Source organism: Grampus griseus (genome assembly GCF_964374135.1).
Source record: "Grampus griseus genome assembly, chromosome: 19".
NCBI classification, from domain to species: Eukaryota; Metazoa; Chordata; class Mammalia; order Artiodactyla; family Delphinidae; genus Grampus; species Grampus griseus.
In genome coordinates, this window is record NC_139013.1 from 13,717,720 (window position 1) to 13,731,942 (window position 14,223).

The 14,223-nt window shown below is 53.3% G+C and overlaps 1 protein-coding gene across 1 annotated transcript in view; it reads right to left on the reverse strand.

The window, feature by feature from the left end:
* SIPA1L3 (signal induced proliferation associated 1 like 3) overlaps positions 1 to 14,223 on the reverse strand; it is a 97,577-nt gene that overhangs the window by 46,702 nt on the left and 36,652 nt on the right. Inside the window, exons 9-11 of the mRNA XM_082676625.1 lie at positions 9,564 to 9,815; positions 8,605 to 8,742; positions 8 to 135 (exon numbers count right to left, since the gene is read on the reverse strand). Of these exons, the coding sequence (XP_082532751.1) occupies positions 8 to 135; positions 8,605 to 8,742; positions 9,564 to 9,815 (518 nt within the window). The remainder of the gene's footprint in view (positions 1 to 7; positions 136 to 8,604; positions 8,743 to 9,563; positions 9,816 to 14,223) is intronic.

Here is a 14,223-nt window from a genome sequence, read left to right on the forward strand (position 1 = left end):
ACCTTACCTGGCTTCTGGCGCTCCATGGTGCTCTCCTGGCTGGTCAGGCCGCCTGAGGAGGACTCGCCGCTGGACGTCCCGTCGTGGCTGAAGTGGGGATCAAAAGACAGCAGTGGGTGTGGGGCGGCTGTGTACCTGCAGGGGAGTAAGAGGACCAAACACAGGGTGAAGGGCTGGTGTGCCAAAACCAGTGAGACTTCCTCGATGTGGGGTTTTAAATACACGGGAGGCCCCGTGCAGAGGGGAGGCTAGGTGAGGAAGCCTGGAAACGTGCTATTAACTGAGGGTCAGGAGTGAGTTCTGCACGGGAAGCATGCCAGGGAGCTGGTGGTGGCAGGGCATGTGGGCCAGGTGGGGTCCTCAAGGAAGGAGGGGGCAGAAGCCACCTGGGCAATAGCCCTACCCAGAGGCTCCTCCGGGGTCCCGTTTCTTGGCTGCGAAACTGGGTGAGCTGTCATCAGCAGCCCCCACCCCCAGGCCTGTCTTGGGCTCCCTCTATCTCTGGTGGAGGAGGGCAGGATAAGGCTGCGTTTGTAGGTATAGGAGGCCTGGAACCTGGCGGCCTGGTGATCAAACCTCCCCTCGGCCTCTTGCCCAGCCAGGTACAGTCACTCCCTTGCCCTGAGCCTCAGTTTCCCTAGTTGTCAAGAGGCAACTGCAGTAGGTCCTTCCTTGCAGGACTGAATGTCGTCCTGTGTGTCCAGAGCTTAGCCTGAGGCTGACAGGCCGGAACTGTGTATGTCTCTCTGGTGGAGGAAAGAGCTGCAGAGGAGAAGCTGTGGGCTCAGGCTTCAGAACAAGGCAGGCCTGGGCTCAACCCCAGCTCCATCCCTTACTAGCTGCGTGACCTTGGTTGGGCAAGCGCTCATCAGTTTGAGCTGCCATTTACCTGTCTGAAAAATGACACTTTCTGCTTCACAGGGTCGTGGAGGAATGAAATAACAAAGTTGTCTCCTAGACAGAGATTCTCTTGGAGGCTGGCCCTGCACGCCCGCAGGCAAGGGCTGAGATTTAACGGAGGGATTGGCAAAAGGTTCTCTGTGGCCTCAGGTCCCACAGACATTCTCTATGAACCCGGAGTGAATCCTGTGGGCGCCTCCCAACGTCCATTCCACCTCAGATCAGAGCCAGTCATGGCGGAAACCTTCCCCCTGCCTGGGGTTGGTTAGGGACAGGCACATGAGATGTGAGAGGATGTGAGTTATTAAGACTCCCATGAAATACTTCTGGCTCTTCACCTGGCAAGCACATGGCAGGACCACACTTCCTTGCCCCTTGAGACGGCTGGCTGGGACTGTGTGACTAGTTCTCACCAGTGAGCTGTGAGGCAGCCTGCGTCCTGAGAGGTCCAACCAGTGCTGGACCTGCGGTGTGGGTGCAAAATAAACCTTCGCTGGCTTTGGTCACTGCAATTTTCAGGCATCTGTTACCCAGCATAACCTGACTGAAATGGGGGAAGTCTGCTGAGGAGCTTTGGGGAAAAGTCTCCTTGCTCCGAAGGGAGCTGACATGGAAAGATGGCCTCTCTTCTTCACCAGGTGTTGCTGGGCTCAGAGCCGCTGTCACCCTCTCCCAACCAGCCTGAGAACAAGGCCAGTGCTGAGCGTGGAAGGGAGTAGGCACCGGGCCCTTGATGATGTTGTTGGGAGGCTGGATTAACCCTCCCTGGAGCCTGCTCTGCCTCTGAACCTTCCTTGCTGTGACATAACACATTCCTACAGCATTCTGAGTCAGCCAAGTTTTGGCTACTTGCCACCAGAAACATTCCATTGACATAAGCCCTGGACTTTGCAGGAGTCGCTGAGCCTCCATTAATCAAGCTGATACTGTGATTCCCCATTTGGCTCCTGTGCCTATACTTGCAACTTGAGAGGATGATAAACCAGGACCCCCCCAAATCCGAAAGAGGAGTTAACTGACTTCTCCAGGGTCACCCTGCCAGCCCTCAGCCAGGGCTGTCTCTGTAGAGACCACCTCTAAACCCCTGGCTTCAACGCCTCCAGGGCAGCAGAGGGGTGCTGCAGAGGTGCCCTGGACTTCCTGATATCTCATCTTGACTCACCTGCCAAGAAAATACACAGTATCCCCGCTTCTCCAGACCTTGAACTCTAATGCCTCCGGGAAAAAAAGAGTCAAAACAATAAAAAAGCAGAGGCAGGCAACCTCCTGGTAAAATGTGGCTCCAGCACAGCTGGAAACTGCAGTGTTGATGTGTTTATTCCATTGTCTCAAAATGTCCATATCGAATTCTGAGTACTAAAGGAAGACGGCAGTGGCTGGGATCAGCTAAAGGAAAGCGGAAGGTCCAAGTGGTAGATGCTGCAGGCTGCTCCCTCAGTGTCTACTCTCTGCTTCCACCTTGATAACGGAATCCCAACTGTACTGGGGGCAGCAATGTGATCGGCTAACAAACTACATTTCCCAGGCTCCCTTGCAGTCCTGGCCAATGAGATAAGAGTACTGCACGTGACTCCCAGGCAACCTCTGGAAGTGTGCGGTGGGTGCCTTTACCTCATTATCTCCTTAAGGCTGAGCAGCCACCTTAAGATCAGTAGGCCACAGGCCAAGGGTGACAGAACGTCGGCGAGGAGGAGCAGCCAAACCCAATCCCAACTTTTTTTTTTTTTTTTTGGCTGCACTGCGTGGCTTACGGTATCTTAGTTCCCCGACCAGGGATTGAACCTGGGCCCTGGCAGTGAAAGCGCCGCATCCTAACCACTGGACCGCCAGAGAAGTCCCCTGATGGACTGTCTTTAGCTGGATATATGTTACCAGCTTCATCTCTCAGCTAACTGTCCCCAGTCAAGACAACCTGTACTTTGTCCATTTATATAATTCTCTCACTAAAAAGCCTTCTTATTATCCCAGTGCAAACTGAATGACCTATGTTGACCATTCTTTAGGTGCTGAATATGTCCTATTTGGGGCCATTTCTATCATTACCACATCCTGGTCAAGCTGATTGGAAACTGGAACATTCCAGAATCTCACCATGCATAGCTCTGGGCAAAACTTCCCAGAAGCAGGTTTGGGCTGCCAGGATCTGGGCTTTGAACTTCCCACTCCGCCATATAGGAAAGTACCAAGACGGAACTGAACTCCTGAGGGCAGGGCTCCAGGCCTGGATGGAACGGTGGATGGGTGCGTTACAGGAGGACTGGGGAAAGGGTGCACGGACGATGCAGCCACCGCTAGCTGTCACCCCAGTCAGCATCACCTTCTTTGCCTCTGCTGGTGGCGTCCAGATTCTGCTCTGGCGGCCATCCCTCTGACACGCGACTTGTGTACATCCTGATGGTTTAAGACAGTCATGGGGGTCCAATGGGACCTTGCCAGGGGTTAGTTCAGGGGTGGGCAAGTGACCGAGTTCCTTTACTGTTAGAAACAGAGAGAAGCTCTTCCTCCTTTTTCTGCAGGGCACCGGTTTTGCCTGGGGCCACAGTAGCCCTTGGGGGTCATGAACGGAGCCAGGTCCCTGAGGGCGACCCTGTACGATTAACCAGCCCTAGACCCACCCCACCTCTGGACTTATTACATGATGATGATAAATCCCCCCGATGCTCATGCCTTCTTGAGTTAGGTATTTTGTCTGAAGTCAAATGCCGCCTAACTGATATACCGCTCTTTATGGAAGTGGCAGAGAAAAACAAAGGAAAAAAAAAAAAAGCGAGCCAGGTGGCCTCATGGGCAAATGTCTGGGGTCCACGCCAGTCCCGCAGGGTGCTGAGCTGGGTACACAATTCTGTCTTAGCGCTCTGTACTGAGTTTGGAGGTTTGCTCATGTTGCACACGAGAGTGGCAAACTCCTGAGGACGGGGACCGCATCTGCAGCTGCCGGCACAGCCCTGCGTGCAGCAGTAACAGTCAGAACCCTCACAGAGCACTTACTGTGTGCCGGGCTCAGTCCTAAGTGCTCGAGAGAGATTCCCTCCTAGAATGTCCTCAACACTGCTCAGAGGCAGACTTTTTTTTTTAACAGCTAATTTCTCTTTTCTTTTTTTTGGGCCTTGCTGTGTGGCATGAGGGATCCTAGTTCCCTGACCAGGAATGGAACTTGTGCCCCCTGCAGTGGAAGTGCAGAGCCCTAACCATTGGACCACCAAGGGCAGACGTTTTACATGTGAGCAAACTGAGGGGCAGAGAGGTGAAGCCCACTCTCACATGGCTGATGAGGTGCAGGCCATCTTGCCCTTCTGTCTCAGTAAATCTAAAATGGGCCACAGGACAGGTTCTGTCTATGAGGGCCTTCGAGCTCCAAAAAGCCTGATGAATTTGGCAAGTTGCAGGCCCGCTGGAGAAGACAGCAGGAGACACAGGAGTCCTGAGGGGGGAATGTCCGCGGCTGGGCTGGAATGTCTGGCTTGGGTCACACAGGCTCCAGGATGTCAACTGTGCGGCAGGAAAAGGGGGAAAGGAGCTGGGGCCAAAGGCCACTGGGGCAGCCTGACTTGTTCCCGGGCCTCTTATCGCCGGCTGGTGACTGGCCATGAGACACACTTTTGGGGGTTTAGGGGCTGAGGTGTGCTAGGAATGGTTGGCAAAATTTGGAACTTAGCTGTTGACAGAGATAAAAATTGCTGAGACCTAGGCCACAGAGAGCCGAGTCAGGCTCCATTGGTGCCCTGGGAAGAGAGGGGTGGGCTGGGAAGAGTTGGAATCCAAGGGAAAAGTGAGAGTTTTTCACTTGCCAATGCCAGAAAGCCTGAAACACAAAATCACAGCCATCAAGTGTCACTGTGGGGTGGGGACTCCAGTAAGGACCATGCATGTCACCCTGATTTGGAGGATGCGCTCAGAGTCTCGTGGGCAGGCAGGACAGCTCTGGGTCAGAGTCGGTCCCTTGGAATCACATAGGCCTGGGTTCCTGGAAAAGTGATCTTGGCCAACCTTGGCCAAGTGGATTCACCTTGTTGAGCCTCAGTTTTCCCTTTCCCTCTGTAAAATGGGACACGCTGCCCACCTCATAGAATTGCTGGAAGCACGCGTTGAGATCATGCGGGTAGCTCAGTGGAACAGTCTAGAGATTACAGAAATAGACGCACACAAATGTGCCCAATTAATTTCCCCTTCCAATGAATTTTTGCTTTAAGAAGCAAAAGCAATACACTGGAGGAGGGAGAGCCTTTTCCATAAATGGTACTGGACATCGGCAGGCAAAAAAAGGAACCTCAACCTAAACCTTTCACCTTAGGCAAAAACTAGCTTTGAAAAACTCAAAGTGGATCATGAACTTAAATGTAAAATAGAAAACAATTAAAACTTCTAGGAAGGGAATTCCCTGGCGGTCCAGTGGTTGGGATTCCGCGCTTCCATTGCAGGGGGCACGGGTTTGATCCCTGGTCGGGGAACTAAGATCCTGCATGCTGCACAGCATGGCAAAAAAAAAAAAAAAAAAAGGAAAAACTTCTAGGAAAAAAAATCTTCAGGACTCAGGACTAGGCAGAGCTCTAAGATTTAACACCAGAAGCATATGATCCATAACAGGAAAACAATGATAATTTGGAGCTCGTCAAAATTAAAAACTTTTGTGAAAGACCCTGTTATGAAGATGAAAAGACAAACTAATGACTGGGAGAAAATATTTGCAAACCACAAAGCTAACAAAGGACTTGTATCTAGAATATATAAACATTGAAAAACAAAGATGTTCAACATCATTAGCCGTTAGAGAAATGCAAATTAAAACCACAATGAGGGCTTCCCAGGTGGCACAGTGGTTAAGAATCTGCCTGCCAATGCAGGGGACACGGGTTCGTGCCCGGGTCCGGGAAGATGCCACGTGCTGCGAAGCAACTAAGCCCATGCGCCACAACTACTGAGTCTGCGCTCTAGAGCCCGCGAGCCACAACTACTGAGCCCGCGTGCCACAACTACTGAAGCCTGTGCGCCTAGAGCCCGTGCTCCGCAACAAGAGAAGCCAATGCAATGAGCAGCCCGCACACCGCAACGAAGAGTAGCCCCCGCTCATTGCAACTACAGAAAGCCCACACTCAGCAATGAAGATCCGTCGCAGCCAAAAACAAAACAGACAAAAAAACCGCACAATGAGATACCATCACACACCTATGAGAATAGCTGCAACGAAAAACGGTGATGACACCAGAGAGCGACAAGGATGTGGAGAAACCGGATGACTCATACCTTGCCAGTGGGAATGGACAATGGTACAACCACTCTGGAAAACAGTTCGGCAGCTCTTTTTAAAACTAAAAATGGACTTACCACAAAGTAAGCAATTGTATTCTCTTTTCTTCCTAAACACTTCTCTACACATAACACAGAATGGTCAGCATACCCCTTCACAGAAATAACAATGTTCTCAACTCCTTGAGTAAATAGCACTCTTAGAAACATCTCTCGCCCACGGCCCGGAGCTTTACTGAGGTGTAACTGACAAATAAAACTGCAATATATTTAAAGTGTACAGAGTAATGAATTATGTATACATTGTGAAATGATTACCACAATTGAGTTAATTATCTCTCATAGTTATCTTGTTTTGGGTGAGAATGCTTAAGATCTACTCTTTTAGCAGATTTTAAGTGTACAGTACAGAATTATTAACTACAGCCACCATGCTACACGTTAAATCCTCAGAACTTATTCATCTCATAACCCAAAGTTTGTGCCCTTTGACCAATATCGCTCCATTTCCCCCACCCCCAGGCAACCACCATTCTACTCTGTTTCTTTGAGTTCAACTTTTTTTTCCTCCTGCATTCCACACCATTCTGCTTACTCAGATCTGTAGCCTTTGCTGTCTGGAATGACCTTCTCCCTCTTCTCTGTGGCAAACTCCTATTAATTTCTCAAAGCCTTATTCAAATGCCACTTCCTCCTGGCAGCCAGCCTAGACCTGACGCTGGGCTGAGCTCCCTCCTCTGAGGCCTGAGTCTATTAGAGCTCTCATCAGAGTGCACAACCCTTCTAAGACCCTCTCTCCACCACAGCAGCACTGACAACAGGAACCCCTGGGGTAAGTGAGTATCTCAAATATTTCTTCTGACACCTGGCACATGGAAGGCTCTGGGGATCCTTTGCTGATGAAAGCTGAATGGTGGCCACTAGAAGATGAAAGACTGAGTATGTTTCCCCCAGTTTTACAACAGAGGCTTAGAATCAAACGATGTTTAGTGTGGTGGCTCTCAAAGTGTGTTCCCTGGACCAGCAGCCTTGGTATCGCATGCTCTACCCCAGTCCTACCAAGCTGGAAACTCAGGGGTAAGACCAGTAATCTGTACTTTAACAAGCCCTCCCTCCGGGTGATTCGGAAGCTCACTATTTAAACCAACTCACTCACTCAATCCATTTTCATCAAATATATACCAAGGATCTACCATGTGCCAGACCCTGTGCTGTGTGATGGTAATAATATTATACAAAACGACCTGGAAAGGTATCGTATCTTGGAGAGCAGGCTTGTTCGTGCACACACACGTGAGTATGCATGCACATGTGTGTGTGCACACACGCTTAACTGGGCTAACAGAACGGAGAGCGCTCAAGGCCATGGTCAGGAAATACACATGAAGCCAAGGGCACAGGGGCAGCACGTCACCTAGTGTGGAGGGAGGTGCAGGGAAGCCTTCCTGGAGGAGGAGAAGCAGCACCCACACTGGGGTCTGTGGAGTGGGTGGGGGTGAAGCTCATGAAGAATTTCCATGGGGAGGATTCTGAAATGCACACAGCCTGCCTAGGAAATCAGAAGTGGCCAGGGCGGCTCACGTGCAGGGCACTGCACAAGGCTGGAGAGGCGGGTGCGTCCCAGTGGCCAGAGTGAGGCATGGAGGCTGTGTCCTGAGGGCTCCGGGACACAAGGAGGGTTTGGAGTAGGGGACAGACATGGCCAGATATGCAAAGACCTCCCAGTTACTGAGTGGGGGGTGGACCAGAGGAGGTGGCACAGAGGCTGGGGGCTCAGGGAGGTGGCCAGGGTGGGGCACTGGGGAAAGGAGAAGGGGGCGGAGATGCTCAGGAGGTGGAAGGGGTGGACCGCAGTAGAGGGGAGGGGGGGAAGGGACACATCCAGGATGAGGTGCACGGCTCTGGCCTGAAGACAGGGCAGTGGTGGGGCTGACCCTCAGACAGGGACCCTGGAGGAGGAAGGTTATAGGGCACCAGGGCTGAAGGCTGCTGGAGAGCAAGCTAGAGAGCTTGGGTGTATCCCGAGGGCGCTGGGGAGCCAGGGAGGAGCTGGGAGGATCCCTCAGGCTGTCAGACTGGAGAAGGGGACAGGACTGAAGCCCGACAGGCCATGAAAACTGGGTAATGCTGGTGGCCTGGTCCTGGGGCGCACAGGCTGGAGTCAGATGAATGCTTGTTCTGGAGGGCGCCTGCTGTTGCTCAGACAAGTGATTCAGGTGTCAGGAAAACGGCAATGGAAATGCTGCTGCAAGGACAGGCACAGCAAGTCCTGCCCAGGCCGGCTTGGCCCTGCATCTTAACACACACAGCCCACCCTCCTGGAGGTCCTCTGATGACCTTCAGGGGTCCAGAAGCTCCATAAAATGGCAAATAAACCTGTGGGGTAAGTGCATTTCCTGAGGAAGAAGGATTCTGGCTTTCACCAGCTTCCTTAACTGAAAAGAGCGAAGAGACTCTGACCTTTCTGGGGATGGCTTGTATCTTGCGTAGGTGGCCGAGCCGGGGGTGGAGAAGCTCCCAGAAGGCTGTCGGTAGGGAGGGACTTTGTCGACCCCTGCTGGTGATGCTGTGTAAGGGGTTTCTGGGAAGCTGACGGGCCTGGAACAGAGATAGGAGGGAGGAAGGCAGTGGGGGTGAGCGGGGAGGATACCCCTGCCCTCCGAGGAGCGACAGCCACACCTCTCCCTAGGCCCAACCACATCCCATCTGATTCACCTGCTATCCTCCCATGGGGACAGAGAGAGGGCTGCTGAGCAAAGGGCAGCAGGAAGCCAGGGCACCCCTTGCCTGCCTTCCCACTGCAGCTGAGCCTGCCCCTCAGCTTCTGTGGCCTGACGGGGCTCTGATGGGGCTGCGAAGACCGTTCCCGCCCACGCCTGGGCCAAGACGCTCCTCTGCAAGGTGGATTCCTTCATTACTTGGAAAATTTTCTTTATCTTTTAATATATAATATATTCAAAAGCATTTATCTTTAAGGTATATGCCATCATAATAAAACAAACTCCCTGACGCTACCACCCAACCCAAGAGCTAGGGTGGTGGCAATACCTGCCCACTGGTGGGCTCCTCCCTTTCCCACCTCCCTGCCAGAAGGAATCACTGTCCTAAATTTTGTGCTTATCAGTCCTTTGACCTTTTAAAAAAATATATAGTTTTAATCATATACATTAGGGTGGATTTCCAACCTCAGACCCTGAGCTCCCCAGCCCTGGGCCCTCACACAAGAGGCTCATAAGGCAAGCTTAAGGGAAGGAGGAAGTGGGGGGCATAGAAGCACAAGAAGAAAAGGAGGAAGACTGAGGAGAGGAAGAGACTGGACAGCAGGGGAAGGAGAGAGAAAAGGGCAAAGGGCGGCTGCAGACAGGAGGGAGGTGCGGGCTGGGCTGGTGCCCCGGGTGGGGTGCGGGGGGAGTCCTTACCTCTTGCTGTGCAGGGGCTGGGACTCCCGGAAGGGGACCATGGGGGTCTGCTTCGGGGGCCGGCTCAGGGACTGGGCGTGCCCGGGGGCGGTGGGAGTGGCCCACTTGGAGGCTGGGAGAGAGTTATGGGACGCAGGCCCGCTCCACTGCCAGGGAGCGTTGCTGCGGTAGGGGGGCCGGCCCCCCGCGACCAGGCTCTCCAGCTCCGTCTTGGGCTCCGAGGTATTCATGTCGTAGGTCTCTGGCCACCCCCTGGGAAGAAAAACTGCGTTACTCAGACAGGCCCCGGCCCACCAGCGCGCACGCCTGCCGAGCATGGCACCAGCACGGGCTGGGCTTTCCCACCCAATCTGAACGGACACGGTCTATTTTAAAGGCCCAGTAGGTACCCTTTAAACTGGTCTGACATGTAGCAGCGTGGAGGCCTCAACCGGGACAGGGCCCAACAATGTGGCTCCAACGCTTGGCGCTCTCTACCTCATCTCCTCTCCCCTCCTCTTCCTCTCTCGTCTCCCTTCCTCTCCCTTCTCCCTGACCCAGGCCTTGGGTCGGCCAGAGTCCTCCATGGTCTGGCTCGGCCCCCCTTGGTGGTTCTCGGGGCCAGGAAGGCGGATGCCCTCGGAATCAGAGGACAGTATCTGCCTTGTTCCGAAGAAGCTCAAAGGCAGCTGGAAGAGGAGCAGGTGACCTACTTTGCAGGGTGGTTAAAAAAAAAAAAAAAGCCCCGGAATCCAGAACCTTGAAATAGATGCAGAACGGCCTGTGAATTCCCCCAGACCAGGCCGGCACACACGCACCACAGCGTTCCTGGCTCTAGCTGCGGAGATCCACAGGCTGGGCTGGCATCTCCACCACTGCTGCAGTGCAGCACGGAAGGGGGCTCTGAGCCCGAGGAGGGGGCCGTGCTCACAAAATCCACCTCCCAGCAGCTGTGGGAGCTGAGCTCAGAGGAGCCCTTGGCCTGGAAGTTCTGCCCACACTGAGCCGATCCTCTGTGGTTCTCCTGAGTCCCCTGGAGCCTGGGGAACTTTCAGGGCATCCAGCAAAAGATCTGGCGGACTTGGTGGCTGGGCGCCTATGGGCCCAGGTCATGTCTGCTAAGGAGTCATCAAAAGGTGACCTGAGGATGTGTTCTGGCACCGGGGTCAGACACACAGTGCCGCTCAGTAGCACTAGAGTCGGAGCTGAGCTGACGTTCAGTAGCTCCTTCCAGCAGACGCTCTGGATTAGCACAAGGTACCAGGTGAGGAATGACAACATACAAATGTCTACCAGAACCCACAGATACGCCAGGCCTGAGCAGAGGCGGAGGGGGTACCATCGTGGCCCCAGGCAGTGCACACCTGCTACTCCTGCCTGCTCAGCTTCTACACCCCTTCTCCTGAGAACAGGTCTGTGTGCTCTAGGTGGAGCTGACCCCACTTCTTGGCTCCAGGTACGAGCACATGACCCAGGCCTGCTGGTCAGAAACTCTTCTCTCTCTGGACACAATGACAGGCACAGGATTGTCATGTGCCCCGAGCTGAGTCAATCAGAGATGGTGAGCATCAGCTCTGGAACTACCGGAGGAAAGATCTATTTCCCTGGGCTGCTGAGCTGGGGAGACCTAAGCTGGAGCTGTGAGGAGGGAGAGGTCATCTTTGTCCCCGTGAAGTGGGAGATGGCTTGAGAATGACAGCAACGCACAAAAGGAGACGGTGATAAAGATTCCTGATGAAGATGTCCCTGCATAAAGCCACACTTAAATCTTGCCCCATCTCTTAGTCTTATCAGGTGCATTAGCTAGTAAAGTCTCTCTTTTGCTTCACCTCTGTTGCTGGTAACCAGAATTCTAATCAGTAGATACACTGAAGAGAGAAGTAAATCGAGGCACAGAGAAGTTAAGTAATCTATCCAAGGTCACACAGCCAGTAAGAGGTGGAAACTGGATTTATCTATGTATCCATGTACTTATCTATGTACCCATGTATGTATGTATGTATCTATTCTTTTTTCTTTTTTTGGCCATGCCACATGGCTTGTGGCATCTTAGTTCCCCAACCAGGGATCGAACCCACACCCTTGGCAGTGAAAGTGCGGAGTCCTAACCACTGGACTGCAAGGGAATTCCCGGAAACTGGATAGTAAGCTGACTTGAAAGCCCACAGCTTTAACCACCATATACACTGGCCCACTGAACAGTGGTTTGGGAACCAGTGAGTAGATTTTTTGGGTCCCTTCTGCCCCAGTTACTGACAGCTTCATCTTTGGTCAAGAGTCCCTGGGCATGACGTCAAAGAGGGAAACAGTCATCTTGAAGGCAGCACAGAGTGATGGAGAGCCAGGGCTCTGAGGCCAGACGGCTGGTTCGGATCCCAGCTCTGCCACTTATGGCCTGTGTGGCCTTGGGTGAGGGATTTTCCTTCTCAGAGCTTCAGTTTCCTAACCTGTAAGATGGCTGCGAGCATTAGCAGAAAGTCTGGCGCGTGCCAAGTGCTTCACAAACAGGAGCTCTTGCTGTTGTCGCCTTCCCCAGCCGATTCTGTGGACTGTCTACCTGCCATTCCCACACGCTCAGAAGTGCAAGTCTCCCTTCTGCCTTCTGAAGTCCAACCACACCCACCTGGGGGCTCTGGAACAAATTCCTTCCCAGTGATCTGAGATCCGTCAGCATCTAAATTACCCCTGAGCGCTCAGTCAAGGAACACAGATTCCTGGGCCCCACCTCGGCTCCTCTGAAGCAGAGTCCTCTTGGAGGTGGGGTCCAGGAAGCTGCGTTTTACCAAGCTGCCACGGATGATGCTGACATGAGGAAAAGTTTACGAAGCCCATTTCACTTATTTTGTTTTTGAACTGTTCTTAGAAATTAAAGTGGTATAAAAGGGCATCCCTGTCCCCGTCTCCGCCCCCCAGTCGCACCCACAGCTGCCAGGTTTTTACATATTCTGACAGAAATAGCCTGTGCACATACGTAAAGATGATTTAAAATAGAAATAAAAAGAATATTACACTTAACTCCAGATCCCATCTTGTTTTTTTTTTATTCTTCCCAATTAACGACATTTCTCACCAGAGAGTTCGGCATTTCTGAACTCTTGGCACAAAGAGCCTCACTGCATTTTCTTTATAAACAACCCATGACTGTTCCATCACGTGGATGACCTGGGATCTACTCAGCCAGTCCCCTGCGGCTGGATATTGAGGTTTCTTCTAGTGTTTTGCTTGACCAACCACGCTGCCCTCAGCTACGTGCGGGAGACATCTGAGGGCGGATGCCCCTGGTGTGCAGACCACTTTTCCTCTCTGCCTCCTTGTCCTTGATTCCTGACAGCCTAGTTTCTGGGGGCCATGGGGACTCCTTTCTTATCTCTACTACTCACTGACTTGTGGGGTTTCAATTTCCCTTCTCAGGGAGGAGTTTCTACCCCCTCGCCCTTCAGACATCTAAGTCCAACTGAAGAGGACAAAAGCATCCCAGATCGCCTTCCCCGTCAGGCAGCGAGAGACAGCAAGAGGAGAACATCCCTTCTGAGCCTGTGCAAGTACCCAAGGTCACGACGACACACCTCACTGGGGGCTCTGGAATGTCCTCCTGGCGACCTGGCCCCGCCTGGCAATTGCCCAGCCTGGCGGTGCAGGGCTCACTTGAGAACCCCAGCCTTGCGGCCTGGGGGGTGTGAGGATGATCCCCTGTATTCTGCTCGGTGTCTGAAGAACATGGGGTCCAGACACACGCCATACGGAGCCTGGCTGGAGGCAGGGAGAACCCTCTGCTCATCCTGGTGTGTTTCCCCTCAGAGCTTATCGTGACATTTGAGCCAGGAGGCCAGGGTTGCAGCAAGAGGCTGGAGGGACCCCAGCGCTGGGGTTATCAGCTCTGCAAATGAGGCCAGCCAGACGCCTCTGCACTTGAAGAACAACAAAAACCACGCAAGTCCCAACCCACACCCGCCCCTGTAAACAGGAGATCCTGTTTCGGAGGCCGCCTTGTAAAGGGAGCCGGATGATAGTTTTTCTCCTAAATAGGGCAGGGAGCGGAGCCACCCTCCTGGCCCCATCTCCCCAGAGCTGGAGAAGGGAGCCTGCAGACATTTCCTTTTGCCTCAGCTGGTCCCTGCCTGTTGGTCCAAGGACGCCTTTGTAGCCTCTGGCGCTCCCAAGTTTTGAAGGTAGGGTATTTCGTGTGTGTGTGTGTGTGTGTGTGTGTGTGTGTGTGTGAGAGAGAGAGAGAGAGATGTGCGTGTGATGTGTGTGTGGTGCATGTGTGTGTGTGCTTGCCTGTGGGGTTACCTCAGCTTGACTTGTCCCTGCAGAGCTCAGAGCAGGTGTGGCCAGGCCTTGGCTCTGTGCAGGGGTGAAGGAGGCCCCGGAAGAGGGCTGGGAAGAGGGGACGCCTGGGGCCTGACCGGAGTCCCGAGGCTGGTGGGCTGGGGTGTGGGTGGCTAAGCCCTTGGCTGCAGCAGGGTTTAAGCCTGCCCAGAACCAGCCCCCACCAAGGTCAGAGCAAAAAGACTCAAGAAGATGGGGCTGGTGCAGCCGGAACGCACACGCCCACAGCTCGCAATCGCTTTCAGAGGCAGCTGAGGATCTGGACACAGAAGCTGGACTGAGTTTTGCTCACCACTCAGTAGCCGTACAACTCTGCACAAGACACTGGGCCACTCTGGGCGCCAGCCTTCTC